This window comes from Balaenoptera physalus (assembly GCF_965194825.1).
Source record: "Balaenoptera physalus genome assembly, chromosome: 9".
Lineage (NCBI taxonomy): Eukaryota > Metazoa > Chordata > Mammalia > Artiodactyla > Balaenopteridae > Balaenoptera > Balaenoptera physalus.
In genome coordinates, this window is record NC_138888.1 from 7,525,351 (window position 1) to 7,539,739 (window position 14,389).

Sequence of the window (14,389 nt, forward strand, 5' to 3'; positions counted from 1 at the left end):
ATCTATCATTGCTGTTCTGTTGTTCTGGAAGCTTCCTTGCGGACATGTTTTCGATCCAGTCACCGTGTGTTTCATCTTTTTAAACACAGGCACTTACGGTGCTGGCTTGCTCAAGGAAGCCCGGCTGCCTGTGATTGAAAACAAGGTGTGCAATCGCTATGAGTATCTGAATGAGAGAGTCAGACCCACCGAGCTGTGTGCGGGGCATCTGGCTGGAGGTGCTGACAGTTGCCAGGTAAAAAAAGACTAAAGAGATCAAAGTTCATCTTGTGTTGGCCTGTTTTGGCCCCTTAGACATTTCAGCCCCAAAGCAGCAAATTTGAGAAGGATTTGTCAATCGAAGGCCACAGTCTAAATGTTGCCCAGAAACCTTTTAAGCGTGTCTCTGAAGGCTGATTCAGGTCATCTAGGGTGATTTCTTGGGCCTTGAGTTCCGCACTGGTTGTAAGGGAATAGTTAAGCACCATCACGGCAACAGCCCCTACGCCTCTGGGAGGGGGCTCTTGGGTGGGACTCGGGACGTGGCCTTTCTAGTAGGGAAGGGAGGTTGGTATAAGACAAAGACCCTCCCACACCTCCTTTAAGATTGTTCTTGGGGTCACCCTCCCTAAGAGAAACCCCAAGGCTTGAAGGGATGAATACAGTTTTCACAAGGGATTTCTTTTCCCCCCGGGAAACACTAAATGGTACGGTTTCGTTAAACGTACCTTGCCTAGTACTGGAGCACAGCAGATGTTCAAATAATATGTTACTACGTTCCTTTCTGATTGGAAAGGGATGTTCAAATACTGGGAAAAGCTTACATTTGGGTAATAGAAGGATAACATCCCATACTAAAAGGATGGAAGCTTCATCTTCTCATGGCTTTTTCCCTTCCTCTGTGTAGGGTGACAGCGGAGGGCCTCTGGTTTGCTTTGAGAAGGACAAATACATTTTACAAGGAGTCACTTCATGGGGTCTTGGCTGTGCACGCCCCAATAAGCCTGGTGTGTATGTTCGTGTTTCAAAGTTTGTTACCTGGATTGAAGAAATAATGAGAAAGAATTAATTAGATGGGAGACAGAGTGAAGCATCAACGGATCTGAAGCTGGAACATGGGTAGGGAATTCAGCACGCTCAGAAATAATTGACAGTAATCAAACTAAGTTTGACACTGTACTTAGCTACCAGCTACTGCCAAACCTCAACACTTTTTTGTATTGTTGTGGATAACTTGTTCCTGTCTGTGGACTGCTGGATTCTGTAATAATGAGGCAATACAGCTATGACATTTGTTGAAAATAAACTCTGTACTTCCTTTAATTTTTTGATTTTCACTGTTTTCATGTCCTTCGTTCATCCTACCAATTGTAAATGATGTAACTCTTACAGACCTGAGTGATTTTGTTCTTTCTCATAAGGAATAGAGGAACGAGAAGCCTGTAAGATCAATAGAGAAGTCCTAGTAAGTCACCTATATATTTACCTTGTCACACACATCTTTAATTTCTTTATTTTTGGCACTGGGATGAATGTTTTCAAAGCTGCAGCATATATGGGGAATCATGAGAGCGAATTCTGTTCTTGGGAATGAAATCTGTTACTGACAACTTGACTCTAGCCCAGCACGGGAGACCCTGGGCAGACAGCTGTATTCTGAGAAGGAAACCGGGCAATGGAAGTGTCATAACACAAGACCAGCTAAGAGTCTGAATGGTATTCTGGGTCACATATGAGTCTAGGAATGGTGCCAAGAGCCTGGAAAGGAGCAACGAACATATATTGAAGGTGGACCATTTAATTTCCATCAGTAATTGGCTGCCTGGATGTGTAGTATATTTTGTCACATGGGAAGAGTGTTTTACAGTGACACATGTTCAGAAGGAAGAGAAAGGATGACAATTGATTTTTCTTGACAATTTACATTTTTTTTATTGTTATCAGAACCCAAATGTCAACTCAAAATACAATTCCAAGGTGATAGTATCAAGGAGCGACAGTCATGTCACAGCAAAGAGAAATGCAAAAGAAACAAAAACGCAAGGGTGTATGAATAAAGGGTAAATGCAGCATTACATCCTTAAAGAACTGTGTTTATTTCATTGAAAAATAAAATGTTCATATTCAATTCTGATGTGCTTTAAGGATTAAAAACTTATTTTACAATTAGCACGTACACCGTACATATCGTCATGTGTTCACATAGAAATTTCCTTCCTCACTGGCAAGATTTCCCTTTGGCTCCCATTTTACCTGTCCACCCAAAATAATTCATTAAACAATTCTGCATAAGATCCATACTGAATCTGAAAATATAACAAACGTACCATATAAAGCAGAACATCATAAAGACAGCATATTTGTATTTAAACTCCACATTTCAAAAAGTCTCAGTAACAAGAAAGAAAGATCAAATCCCTTATTAGTATACCTGTAAAGTCACGTACAATATAAACTTCTGCTAATTGTTTTAAGCATGGATATAACTGACCTTTCTTTCAAACTAAAATGTAAGCTTCTTCCCAAGACAAGTCAAAAGTGTCAAGATTGAATGAGATTTGTCCATCTTTTTCACTCTTGACCATGGGCATCATCATAGAGCTGAACTCACACATATAAGATAAATATCCCTGTATGATTAAAATCTTAAGACCCATGAAATCATAGCCCATGGGTTTCATCAGTAAAAAACTGAATATGTGGCTGTAGGTGTCCACTAAAGGAGGACCACAATTATCCTGAATCATCTCAGGACCGAATCTGATTTTATAAATAATCGAGCCAAATCCTTGAATGGTACAGCAGATTTGTTCTTATTTCTGGAACAAGGCCTAAAAGTGCCTGCGACCCTAGATGCTCCAGGAGCTTAAGGAGCTCAAGGTGGGAAGAGAAAGCAAAGGCTCGGAGCCAGGTGGCCCGAGGTCCCTAGATTCAGTCTCTTCATTAACAAGATTCCCAAATCTTCATCTGCCCTGGAATCTCCAGAACCCTCAGTTCAGAGCCTCAATGTCTTGATCAGATTTGATGAACCCATTTCTGTACACTTTCCCCAGATCCTTGGTTTGCACATCTTGCATTCTTGATGGAACCGTCATGAGAACTGGGTGGGGCTTCTCTTGTCTCTCTGTAACCCAGTGGGTCAGAGGCACTGCCCCAGCGTGAGAAAAAACCTCAGAAGGAGCTGTGCACACAACAGGCTCTTGGCTAAACCGGTCACATATCACACGTTCCCAGAAACTTTGACAGCACGATGAGTCTTGATTCATCCGACGTTGTATAAAAATACTCTGGATAGTCTGAATGTCTTTGTAAAGTATTAAAAACACTTGGAGCTGCACAGCTGAAGTGGACACACACACGTCTCTGCAAGGCACGTCGGTTCCTTGGGGGGACCAGCCTGAATAGCTCTATCCTTGCATCTTTGGCAGGGGCCTCAAAGGTGAGATCTCGAAACTTGAGTTTTCTTTTTTCTGCCACATTTATAGGAATGTGGACTGACAAAACAAAGGAGAAAAGAGAAAGTCCTTGTAAAAGATTATACAACTAGTGAGAAGGAAGTCTTTTTGTTACTACTCAATTTCATAGTTGGTTTTGATCGAATACACTCATGCATAACTGCTCATAAAAACCCAACTCAAAGGGAACAAAATTAACTGTCTCCAGGTCAATTCTTACCTGCTCTCAGGCCCTAGGCAGGGGTTAATTAGCATTACAGGATATATAAATTCTTTATGAATTTCTACTCCGTAACAGATGGTTCGGAAATGAGCTGCTGATGTGAACAAAAGAAAGCAGAAATGAGAAAATGACTAAGTGCTGTTGTAGGAGGGAAAATGCTAAGAGGTTTCCGTAACTTGGGGCTAAGTAGTTTTTGTTCCTGAGTAAGTGATTCTAGAATGCAATCAATGTGCTTAACTTGTAAAACTATAGATCAGACTTTTATTAGATGTTTTTTCAAGGGTAGGGGCTAGGTATAATTAATTAATTTACCCAATTTTTTAATTATGAAAATTTACAAACACAGAAAAAAATTAGAAAAAAAATTCATGTAAGTTGAATTTTTGTTGGACTAATTCTTCTTGTGTATATACTGCCTGGATATTAATTTTCCCTGCACACCATTGAGATGGCCTTCTCACCTCCAAAACTCCATCTCTTCCAATTGTTTAATTCTATTTTTAATATGATTGAATTGGCAAAAGAGTCTTGATCTCAAGTCACTCCCTCTTCCTCCACTTTTTCCTGATGAGTTTGAAAATCTGACCTCTGACTGGTTTGGGGATCAAGAATGAATCTATCGCGCTCACTATGTAAATGAGCAGCAGCAAATAGAGTCGAGTCAAAGAGAAGAATGCAGTCCCTGTCGCTGGAGGGTTGGCACAGGGGCATTCACAAGAGAGGGCAGCAGATGTGCAGGAAAAGAACTCTGTCTGCACCACTGAGAGTTAGACGTCTTAAAACTCCAATGACACATTCCCAGGCTTGTGCCACCAACAGTCAGCACTGAACTTCTTACTTTTGACCCTATAATCCTGGCCGGGATGCTCTCCTGCGTGTCCCAGCCCTGAACAGATCCTGCAGGGCACATCAGCCCATGAGAAGTTGCCCTTAAAGTTTGGATATCTTATTTGAAGATAATCCTATTTCCTTTCCCACCATTTCCCCTGCTTTATCTAACCTTAAATAGTCTTCTTTCCTTTGGTCTTTTAGCATGGCTGCAACTGGGGTGACAGGGTTGGACACAGCCCACCCTGATCTGGCCCCCATACCCTCATACAAACCAAATAATTGTCTGTGATGACACAGCTAGCAGCATGTTTATCCTTTTTGGATGAAGCAAGTCTTTCCATGATGTAACACTCAAGAGGAGTTTTTTTTTTTTCTTTAAAAAGCCATCAGAAAAATTAAAACAAAATTGGAAAGTTTACAAGGGAGACTATACATTGTAGAAAAGACATTAAAGGATATAAAGGACAGATACAAGAAATGCAACCAAGATTAAATGAAATAAAATGGAATTAAAGGGGATTAGAAAGAAAATGATACCTACAACAGGCAAAGGAGATCCAACATATACAAAATCAGAGTCCATAGGGAAGAAAACAGAAAAGATGAAACCGAATAAATAAGACTCGACTCTGCGTATTAGAAGGGTACACCATGGACCAGGGAAAACTGAATGAGAACATCAGCCATGAGACATATCCCACAGGGTTGGAGGGTGAAAGAGAAAGAGGGAGCAGGAGAGACAGGAGGGCAGAAGGGGAAAGTGAGGGAGCAGGAGATGAAGGAAGGGAAAGAGGGAAGGAAACTTCTGGGCGTCCAGGCAAAGAGATCAGCCTTTAAATAGGGGTAAATTCAGGCATGTCTCAGATTTATCCAAAGCAACATTCAAAACAAGAAGATAATGTAGTTAATACATCTACAAGAAAGAGAAAGAGACTTGTGTGCCAAGGATTTTATACCCAGCAAAGAATGTCCTTCCAAAAGCAAACAAAACTAACAGTTTTGAAATTTTCAAACTTATGTAATATTGAAGAGGACAATTTTAATACCTTTTATAAATTTTTTTTTAAAAATATTTATTTATTTATTTATGGCTGCGTCGGGTCTTAGTTGCAGCACTCGAGATCTTTCACTGTGGCGCGTGGGCTTCTCTCTAGTTGTGGCACAGGGGCTCAGTAGTTGTGGCGTGTGGGCTTAGTTGCCCCGTGGCACGTGGGATCTTAGTTCCCCAACCAGGGATCGAACATGAGTCCCCTGCATTGGAAGGCAGATTCATAACTACTGGACCACCAAGGAAGTCCCCCCTTTTATAAATTTCTTAACTTAATTTTGGTTTATAAAATGGCGATGTCTTAAAGAGAATCTCCCACCTCACCTCAGACTTCACGTAGCATTGTTTTAGGGTAAAACATAGGTAGAGCTTTGGTTGAGGGATAAGCCATTACCTATCAGTTTAATTACAAACAAGCACAAGAATCTGATTGGGTTACTTCATGGGACGAATGTCTACCTGTCCTCTGATTGGCCAGTCCTGTTAGAAGTCAGCTGGTGGTTTGGTTTTGAGTACACTGATAAGCCTTTCTTAGGAAAGTTCTGAGATGATTCGTCAATCTTATTTTTCAAAATGGCATCAAGAAATAGGACGATGAAATCACTGTATAAGTTTTAAAGGTCTGGTTAAAATACTTCTGAGCAATGGTTGCCTATTTCTGGGGAGGGGGATGGGACCTCATTAAAAGAGGATATGAAGAGAGAAATTTACAATCCTACCAGGGGATTCTTGCTATTAAAATACTCATAATCAAGTAGGATACAGCATAAGATAATAAAACTACCCAAAACAACAGTCACACCTGTACACTGGACAATATCAATCCCAGTACTAGCACGTAAAAGTTGTGAAGTCTTTCTGAGCATAGATTTCCTAGTATACAAAAAAGTAAGGATAAGAACTTGTATTGCACACAATCACTTTGAGTATTAAATGAAATGACATATGTGAAACCATTGATCACGTATATAAGGACCTAAAAAAGGTCGGTTTCTACTCTCTTCCCAGTCTGTCAAGTGAAGAATAAAACTGCCATGAGGTTACTAACATCTCAGTCTTGTCATAAATACTTTTGATACACTTTTTAAAAATTTAGAGATCCATACTCTTAATTTCTAGGTCACTGTTTAGAAGAAGATTGATTTTTATTTTTAAAATTAGCTGTTAGGAACTTCTCTGGTGGTGCAGTGGTTAAGAATTTGCCTGCCAATGCAGGGGACACAGGTTCGATCCCTGGTCCAGGAACTAAGATCCCACATGCCGTGGAGCAACTAAACCTGTGCACCACAACTACTGAGCCTGTGCTCTAGAGCCTGCGAGCCACAACTACTGAGCCCACGTGCCTAGAGCCCGTGCTCCGCAAAAAGAGAAGCCACCGCAATGAGAAGCCCGGGCACCACAACAAAGAGTAGCCCCGCTCACTACAACTAGAGAAAGCCCTAGCCCAGCAATGAAGACCCAATGCAACCAAAAATAAATTAAAAATAAATAAATAAAATTAGCTGTTAAATTATTTTTTTTTAATTCACAAATGAGGACTTCCCTGGCAGTTCAGTGGTTAAGACTCCATGCTTCCAATGCAGGGGACACAGGTTTGATCCCTGGTCAGGGAACTAAGATCCCACATGCCACGCGGTGCAGCCAGAAAATTTTAAAAATTAAAAAAAAATAAAATTCACAAATGATACAAGACCATGAGGTGTAATTTAAAAAAAAATCAAATAATTCAGAAGTCTATGGGGTATAAAAGTAATGTCCTCCCTTCCACACCCCTCTTCCCGAACCATTTCTATCCCCAGAGGGTATATTTTATCATTTTAGATCTTTTCCTATGCATTCCCATATTCATATTCTCTCTTCCTATCTTATTATTATGAAAGATTTCAGAGGAGATTAGAATATGTGTACTGTGGATTTTTCTTGATATAACAAAAACATATTTCATATTCATATGTTGGTTGGATATTAACTTTCCCTGTACACCATTTAGACACCCTTTTCCCAAATTCAGTCTCTTTCTCACTGTCCTTCTCCTATCTTCTTTCTACCTGTCTATGTATCACTTATCATTCATCTATCTATCGATCGGTCGATCATTCTTCTATCATCATCTGACTATCATTTATTTTCCCATCTAACTATAGAGAGGGATTACTCTTGGTTTTATTTTTTAGTAAATACTATAACACATTGTTCTGTGACTTTTCACTTTGTAATCCATCTTGAAAATCTCTCCATGTCTTTCCATATAGATATATCTCAATTATTTTATAGATATATTATCATTTTCACCATCAGTTGCCTCCTGATGCACATTTAAATTATTTCTACTTTGTCCAATCATCAGTCTCTTTCCTTTAGATTCCTTCTGAGTTTTAACACCTTATTTGGAAATGTTTCCCTCTTCATAACCACATTTAAAAAATAAAACATATTCTTTTAGAGATTTGCTTTACATTAACCTTTTAAATCTACTTTGAATTTTTTGCTTAAGATGTAAGATAGGGATTTAATATTATATTTTCCCCCCTGGATATTCAATTTTCTTAGCACCGTCCTTTCCCAGTGGGTTTGAAATGCTGCTTTTAATTAGGATGTGCTGAATTTTGCACCGTACCTGCCAAGTTTTTCTACGTCATCCACTGTTTCTGGCAAGGCAATGCCCTTGGTTTCAGGCAAAAGCATCACAAGAGCACCACAGACAGATGCCAGGATACCTGTGGAACAGGAGAAAGGCGTTACGGTAACGGGAACGCACAGCCGCCCCCTCATGGCCCCCTGCTCATTCTGGAAGCCGCTGTGCTCACTACCTGGACTCACCCTGCCCCGCAGCAGCCCTCTGGTCACCCTGCCCAGCGTTCCTCTGTCATGATTTCACAGGTTCTCAGCCTTCCTCAAACTCTAGACAGTTCCATCGCTCCTGTGCTCTTGGCATCCATCCATTCATTCACTCGTTTCACAATTTATTGAGGACCTACTAAGTGCCAAACACTCTGAGAAGCCCTCACCTCCTACTTCACGGGGAACATAGACGCCACCAGTGAGAAGCCCCTCAGCATCCTTTCACTGCACCCTGCGCCTCCCCTTCCTCCTTCCATCACGTGACCCCGCAAGACTGGTGCCCACATCTGCCCACCAGCATCTCTTGGAGTCTTTTTGTGCTGCTCACTGTAGTGATTCATCTTCTCCCTCCGGCACCTTTAACCCATCAGTGGACGCCCTGAAACGTATTCAAATCTCTCCTCTTTAAAGAGCCTTCTATCGACCTCACCACCCTCCCTTCCTCCGTTCTTTAGAACTGCAATTCTTGAAACACCACCCTCTCCTATTTTCTACACATCTTCATATCCCAGCGCTGTGCTGGTAAATGTCTAACAACCAGCTCTCCAGAGAATAAAGTCCTGATTTGCAGCAGCATTTGCCTGTTCCCGTGGTGTAAATACGCCCATCGTGGATGCGCGTGATTCAAACCAGCAGCGTGACGTCGCGAGTGAGGCCCTGGGGAGACGGGCGGCAGCATCTCCACCATGGACTACAGTGGACGCGCCAGCCTCAGGGGCGGATGCAGTAAAACCCAGTGGATCAGGAACTGATGAGGCGTGCGTATTTATTACCTCTGTTTTTCATCTATTTTACGTATTCAATTTTTAATGATGGACGTGTTTAAACTGGCTCAACAATTCTTGAAAACTTGACAGTTGGCCTTGGTGGGCCGGAGCCGTCTCCCACCTCCACCTGCTCTAATCTGGTTCTGTTCAGTGTCCCCTCTGGCCTTGCTCCAGCCAGGCCGCCAGCTGCTGCCACCACCAGGTGCAGTGGCCCTGCTTCCCGTCCCTGCTGCCTGGCCTCGTGGCAGCTCTGGCGGCTGCTGACCTCACCCGCTGTCCCCCGGCTTCCCTGCCCCACGCGCTCCCGGCTTCCCTCCTGCTCCTCTTGCATCCCTTCTCATCCCCTGGCTGGCTCCACTCCCTCTGCTTACGCTGGATGCCTTGTCGCTCCTCAGGGCTCCGTCCTGGGCTCCCTTCTTTCCTCTCACTCTCTCCTGTGCCCTGTAGAGGGGGTTTCGGCCACTCCCATGGTTTCAGTGGTTATCTACCTCCAGATGGCTTCCAAACCTTCATCACAAGGCCACACATTGCTCCCGACTCAGCTCACCAAACCTACTGGCCTCTCACCATTTCAACTTGGATTTCTTAGAGGCACCTCATGCTACAAACAGCCCAAACAGTATCCCTCCACGTCCTCCTGTAGATGGGCCCCTCTGACATTCACTAAACTAGGGCTGGTCCCGCCACCTATGGTTCTGCCAGCCCGGAGGCCGGCTGCCCAGCTCCCTGGTCCCTCTGGCCCTCGCCCCGTCAATCACCCCCTTTTGCCAGTTCAACTTCCAATATGCTTTTTTGGATCCATCCACTCCTCAGCATTCTCAGTGCCATCACCCTAGACCCAGTCCTTATGAAATCTCTTACCTGATTACACCAACATTCTTTGAATCGTCTCACCACTAGCATTGTGCCCCTCTAACTCATTGGCATATCTGCCATCAGAGTCATGTCTCTAAAATGCAACCCTGACACTGTTAACCCCGGCTTGAAACTCTGCTCTCTGGATAAAGAGCAGACCCTTTGCACATCGGGGAAGACCCTCCATGGCCCGGCCCCAGCTCCCCCCCCCAGTTTCATCTCTCTTCAGGCCCCAACTTACGCACTGTACTCTGTCCTTTACCTTCCTCTTACTCTAGGCCTTCCCATTGCCTAGAGCACCAGTCCACACCTCTCACGTGGATAATTCCTATTCAACCTCCACATGGCCTCCTTGCTCCCTGACTTTCTCCCCCTGACTCCACGGGGCTAGGGATCCCTGTGATGTGCTCTCATGGCGCCCTTATTTATCACACTCTCTTGTGACGACCTGTTTGGAAAGGCGGCTCCCTCCCCAGCCAGACTCCACGAAGCAAGGGCCTGCCCTGCAGCACCAGCGCCCAGCTCAGCCAGCGCGGCTCGCAGGCAAGCCCCGACCTTGAGGGACTGGGCCGTCAGGAGGCTCTGTCTTGTTTGCACAGTGGCCTCTCTTTGCTCTTTCACGCTGGCCCAGAATCAATGCTGAGCTTGTTTATCGGGTCCCATGAAATAGTTTGAAATGATCTTTTACGGAATCACTGGTGTCAGTGATTAGAAGCCGACTTTATGGTCCCTAGCACAGCTGAAGGACTCCTGCATTCCTCCGGATGTATGCCCTCACGGATGCAATGTTTTCATTGGAGCTTAAACTGCTGAGCAATGGGTGAAAAACCTTCTCTACCGGGAGTAAGGAAGTGGAGGTGGAGGAAAGGTAGGTGAGCAAGGGGCCAGCTGGCATCCTCTCTTGCTGAGGAGGGTAGGAGATCTGGGCAGAAAGGTTGGAACAGCACAGGAGATGCACTGGCCTGAATTACCCTAAGGGCCCTCCCTATGCTATCGTTCTATCCCTTCATGAGTTTCATGAAGATTGAAGGTAGGAAGGAGGGTATGAACTTGAGGGGCATCAAAGAGGTTATGGTACGTGTGTGCAAGGGCTTCTGTGTCCCCTGATCTTTTGGCATGGCGTGCTTAGCATCAAAGCACATGCAGATACAATATTGAGAGACATGGAGCATTTAACAATGCAATTTGTTTTTAGGCTTGTTTTAAACACACAGAAGGTCCTATTATTTGGTCCTATTTGGAAAATTATTGGTTATGTCCCACAATATTATAAAAAAGTTTCATAATCTTTGATTTTAACTCAGAACCTCAACAAAGAAAGCTAAACTGAATACTTTTTTATAGGAACCCTTAATGTAAAGTAAATTTAAATGGTTTAGGGTCCACATTTCATTGTGGTTCCTCAAAACGGAAACAGCTGTTATAAAAAGAGCAAATGGTTATAATTGATATCAAGCCTGATGATCATTTTAGGTTCTATTAATGTGAAAAATGTGGATGAGAGCATTTAAGAATAGGATATAAAGTGAGAACTTACCGAAGATGATAAGAGGTAGTTCTAGCCAAACGGCCGCTAAGCGGAAGAGCAGAAACGGGGCTATGATCCCCCCAAAATCACATAAACCTGAACAGAGTGAAACTCCAAAGTTCCTGTGGAACAAAAAAATTGTTTTAAACAAAAAGTATTTAAATAAATGCAAGATACGTAACATTTTCAGATATCTAAGTAACAGAGAAATTGTAACAATATTTCCCACTTCTGTAGTTTTTAACTTTGAAAATTTCTACTCTCTCATACTCTAAGCAAATCATTTCCAACCTGCACCAGTTCACATCTGGGTAAAAGCTGAGTCACAGTGAGGCTAGTTGGGGGCGGGGGCGGGTCTACAGTATTGGTGGAAATCAATCTTCCAACAGCGGCTCACTACCCAGCCTGCTCTGTGGCACTTATGTGTCTCCTTGGCACCCCAGATTGGCAGTAAGGTGTGCTCATGCATATTCCCCCAAGAAAGCAGGCCAATTTGCACTAGCTATGCACATTGTTTCATTTTGTCCTTCAATAATCGGCTGTGGAGTGTGGTCAGAACAGAGGCTGTAGCCTTTACACAGAGCGCTGCTGATGAAAGAAGATGTAACCTGTGACGCAAGCACGCTACCCAGATTTTCTGATCTCAAGTCTAGTGCCTTTCCACAAACCCCCAACTGTGTATGAAGATATTGATGATAATAATGCAAAAAGCAGCTACCACTCAAAACTTAGCTTTTCCACTGGCTGAATCCAGCCCAGGCTAATATGTCGCCAAGCTAAGAAAACTATTTCATAGTTTTTAAGTCAACTTCAAACATGCGGCTGCAGAATTACTTAGGAGAAACCATGATACGGATGTTGGAATTACCGTAATGTTGTTGGGTACAGTTCTGAATTTACCAAATAAACAATTTCAAAGGCCATGGTTATGCCTAATCTTCCCAGGGTAGCAACAGTGGTCCTCAACCAGGGTACTCCTGCAAAAACAGAACATTTGGAAGGGTCTGCTTTCAATACAATTTTACAAAACAACAAAGGGCATTTGCTCAGTGTTCTCCCAGCCGTAAATCTGCTAATTTTAAGTGCAAATGATAGATACCTTCTAATATTGTAGCCAAAATTCAACAACAACAACAACCAGGAAGACAGCTAGTATTTAGTGCACTAGCTGCCCTCCTGAGCAGGGCTGGATTACAGAAATACAAGCCAAGGCATTTGTTGAGAAGCCACTACCTTGAAAACAATGTTCCAAGCAGTGCCTTCCTAGAGGGCCTGAGTACACTGGCTTTCTGTCTGGAAGGTAGTCTTTGCCTGTGCCCTTGAAAACCATCACAGCAGTCTGACGCCCATTTGTCCTCTTTCTGTTCATACCTCTTAGTGATGACACACAGAATCACTGTTCCCAACAGACCAGGAAAAATCTGGACCTGAAACTGACTTTGGTTTGTAAAGAGCAGCAAGGGTCCGAGGACTGAGATCTCCGGGAGGGGACATCTCGGCCGTGCGTCATCACCAGGGCGTATGTCTTTCCTTATTTCCCTCATCCCAAGTCTTTCTACTTTGCCTAAGAAATCATCCAGAAGGAGCCAGATTCTTTAATACTGGTTTGTTCATTCATTTAAAAATGAACTGTTTTAGGGCTGCTTTGGTTATATGAGGAAACACTCCTTTCCTCCATAGTAACTAGTGGGAAATGCCAAATGTTCTCTACTAAATATTTTCTTTCTTTTGTGCTTCAAGGGAAGAAGTCATAAACCATTTTTGCTCTAAAAAGTAAGTTCTCTAAATTTCTTAAAAGTTGTGCAGTTGATGCTATCCTTTTTTTTTTTAATTGAAGTATAGTTGGTTTACAATGTTGTGTTAGTTTCTTCAGTTATACATATATATACATTCTTTTTCATATTCTTTTCCATTATGGTTTATCACAGGATGTTGAATATAGTTCCCTGTGCTATACAGTAGGACCTTGTTGCTTATCCGTCATCTATATAATAGTTTGCACCTGCTAACCCCCAAATCCCACTCCATCCCTCCCCTTCCAACAAAAGTCTGTTCTCTATGTCTGTCTGTTTCTGTTTCATAGATAAGTTTGTTTGTGTTGTATTTTAGATTATACATATAAGTGATATCATATGGTATTTGTCTTTCTCTGTCTAACTTACTTCACTTAGTATGATAATCTCTAGGTCCATCCATGTTGCTGAAAATGGCATTACTTCATTCTTTTTTTATGTCTGAGTAATAGTCCATTGTATGTATATACCACATCTTTATCCATTCATCTGTTGATGGACATTTAGATTGTTTCCTCATCTTGACTATTGTGAATAGTGCTGCTGTGAACATAGGGGTGCATGTATCTTTTTGAACGAAAGTTTTGTCTGAATATATACCCAGGAGTGGGATTGCAGGATCATATGGCAAGTCTATTTTTATTTTGGGGGGGAACCTCATACTGTTTTCCATAGTGGCTGCATCAACTTACATTCCCACCAATAGTGTAGGAGGGTTCCCTTTTCTCCACACCTACTCCAGCATTTGTTATTTGTAGATGCTTTAATGATGGCCTTTCTGATGGGTGTGAGGTGGTATCTCATTGTATCAATAGTTTTGATTTTATGCCATCCTTTCTTAGTAGACTTGGGTGAGGACATATGACCGCGTGAACAGCAGCTTATCTGCTCTCCAAAGCAAAGCCAAGGGCGTTCAGCATATGCCTGACTTCCATCTTTGAAAAGGAAACCTTCTCCCTTTAGACTAACATTTATTTATGCTTGCTCAGCACTAAACAGTCCTCTTGTCTTCTAGAATTATCACGCTTTCCTGAATATATAATTTTTTAGTAGAAAAGTAGGCATGAAT

At 42.6% G+C, this 14,389-nt stretch overlaps 2 protein-coding genes across 3 annotated transcripts in view; one reads left to right on the plus strand and one right to left on the minus strand.

The window, feature by feature from the left end:
• The window catches only part of PLG (plasminogen), a 42,597-nt gene extending 41,295 nt beyond the window's left edge, over positions 1-1,302 (plus strand). Inside the window, exons 18-19 of the mRNA XM_082475549.1 lie at positions 90-235; positions 887-1,302. Of these exons, the coding sequence (XP_082331675.1) occupies positions 90-235; positions 887-1,048 (308 nt within the window). The 3' untranslated portion in view covers positions 1,049-1,302. The remainder of the gene's footprint in view (positions 1-89; positions 236-886) is intronic.
• Positions 1,303-1,885: 583 nt separating this feature from the next.
• The window catches only part of SLC22A3 (solute carrier family 22 member 3), a 92,220-nt gene continuing 79,716 nt past the window's right edge, over positions 1,886-14,389 (minus strand). For both annotated transcript variants that reach the window (XM_082475597.1, XM_082475596.1), the window contains 4 exons: positions 12,396-12,504; positions 11,537-11,649; positions 8,154-8,253; positions 1,886-3,473 (listed from right to left, as the gene is read on the minus strand). In XM_082475597.1, the coding sequence (XP_082331723.1) occupies positions 3,413-3,473; positions 8,154-8,253; positions 11,537-11,649; positions 12,396-12,504 (383 nt within the window). In that variant the 3' untranslated portion in view covers positions 1,886-3,412. The remainder of the gene's footprint in view (positions 3,474-8,153; positions 8,254-11,536; positions 11,650-12,395; positions 12,505-14,389) is intronic.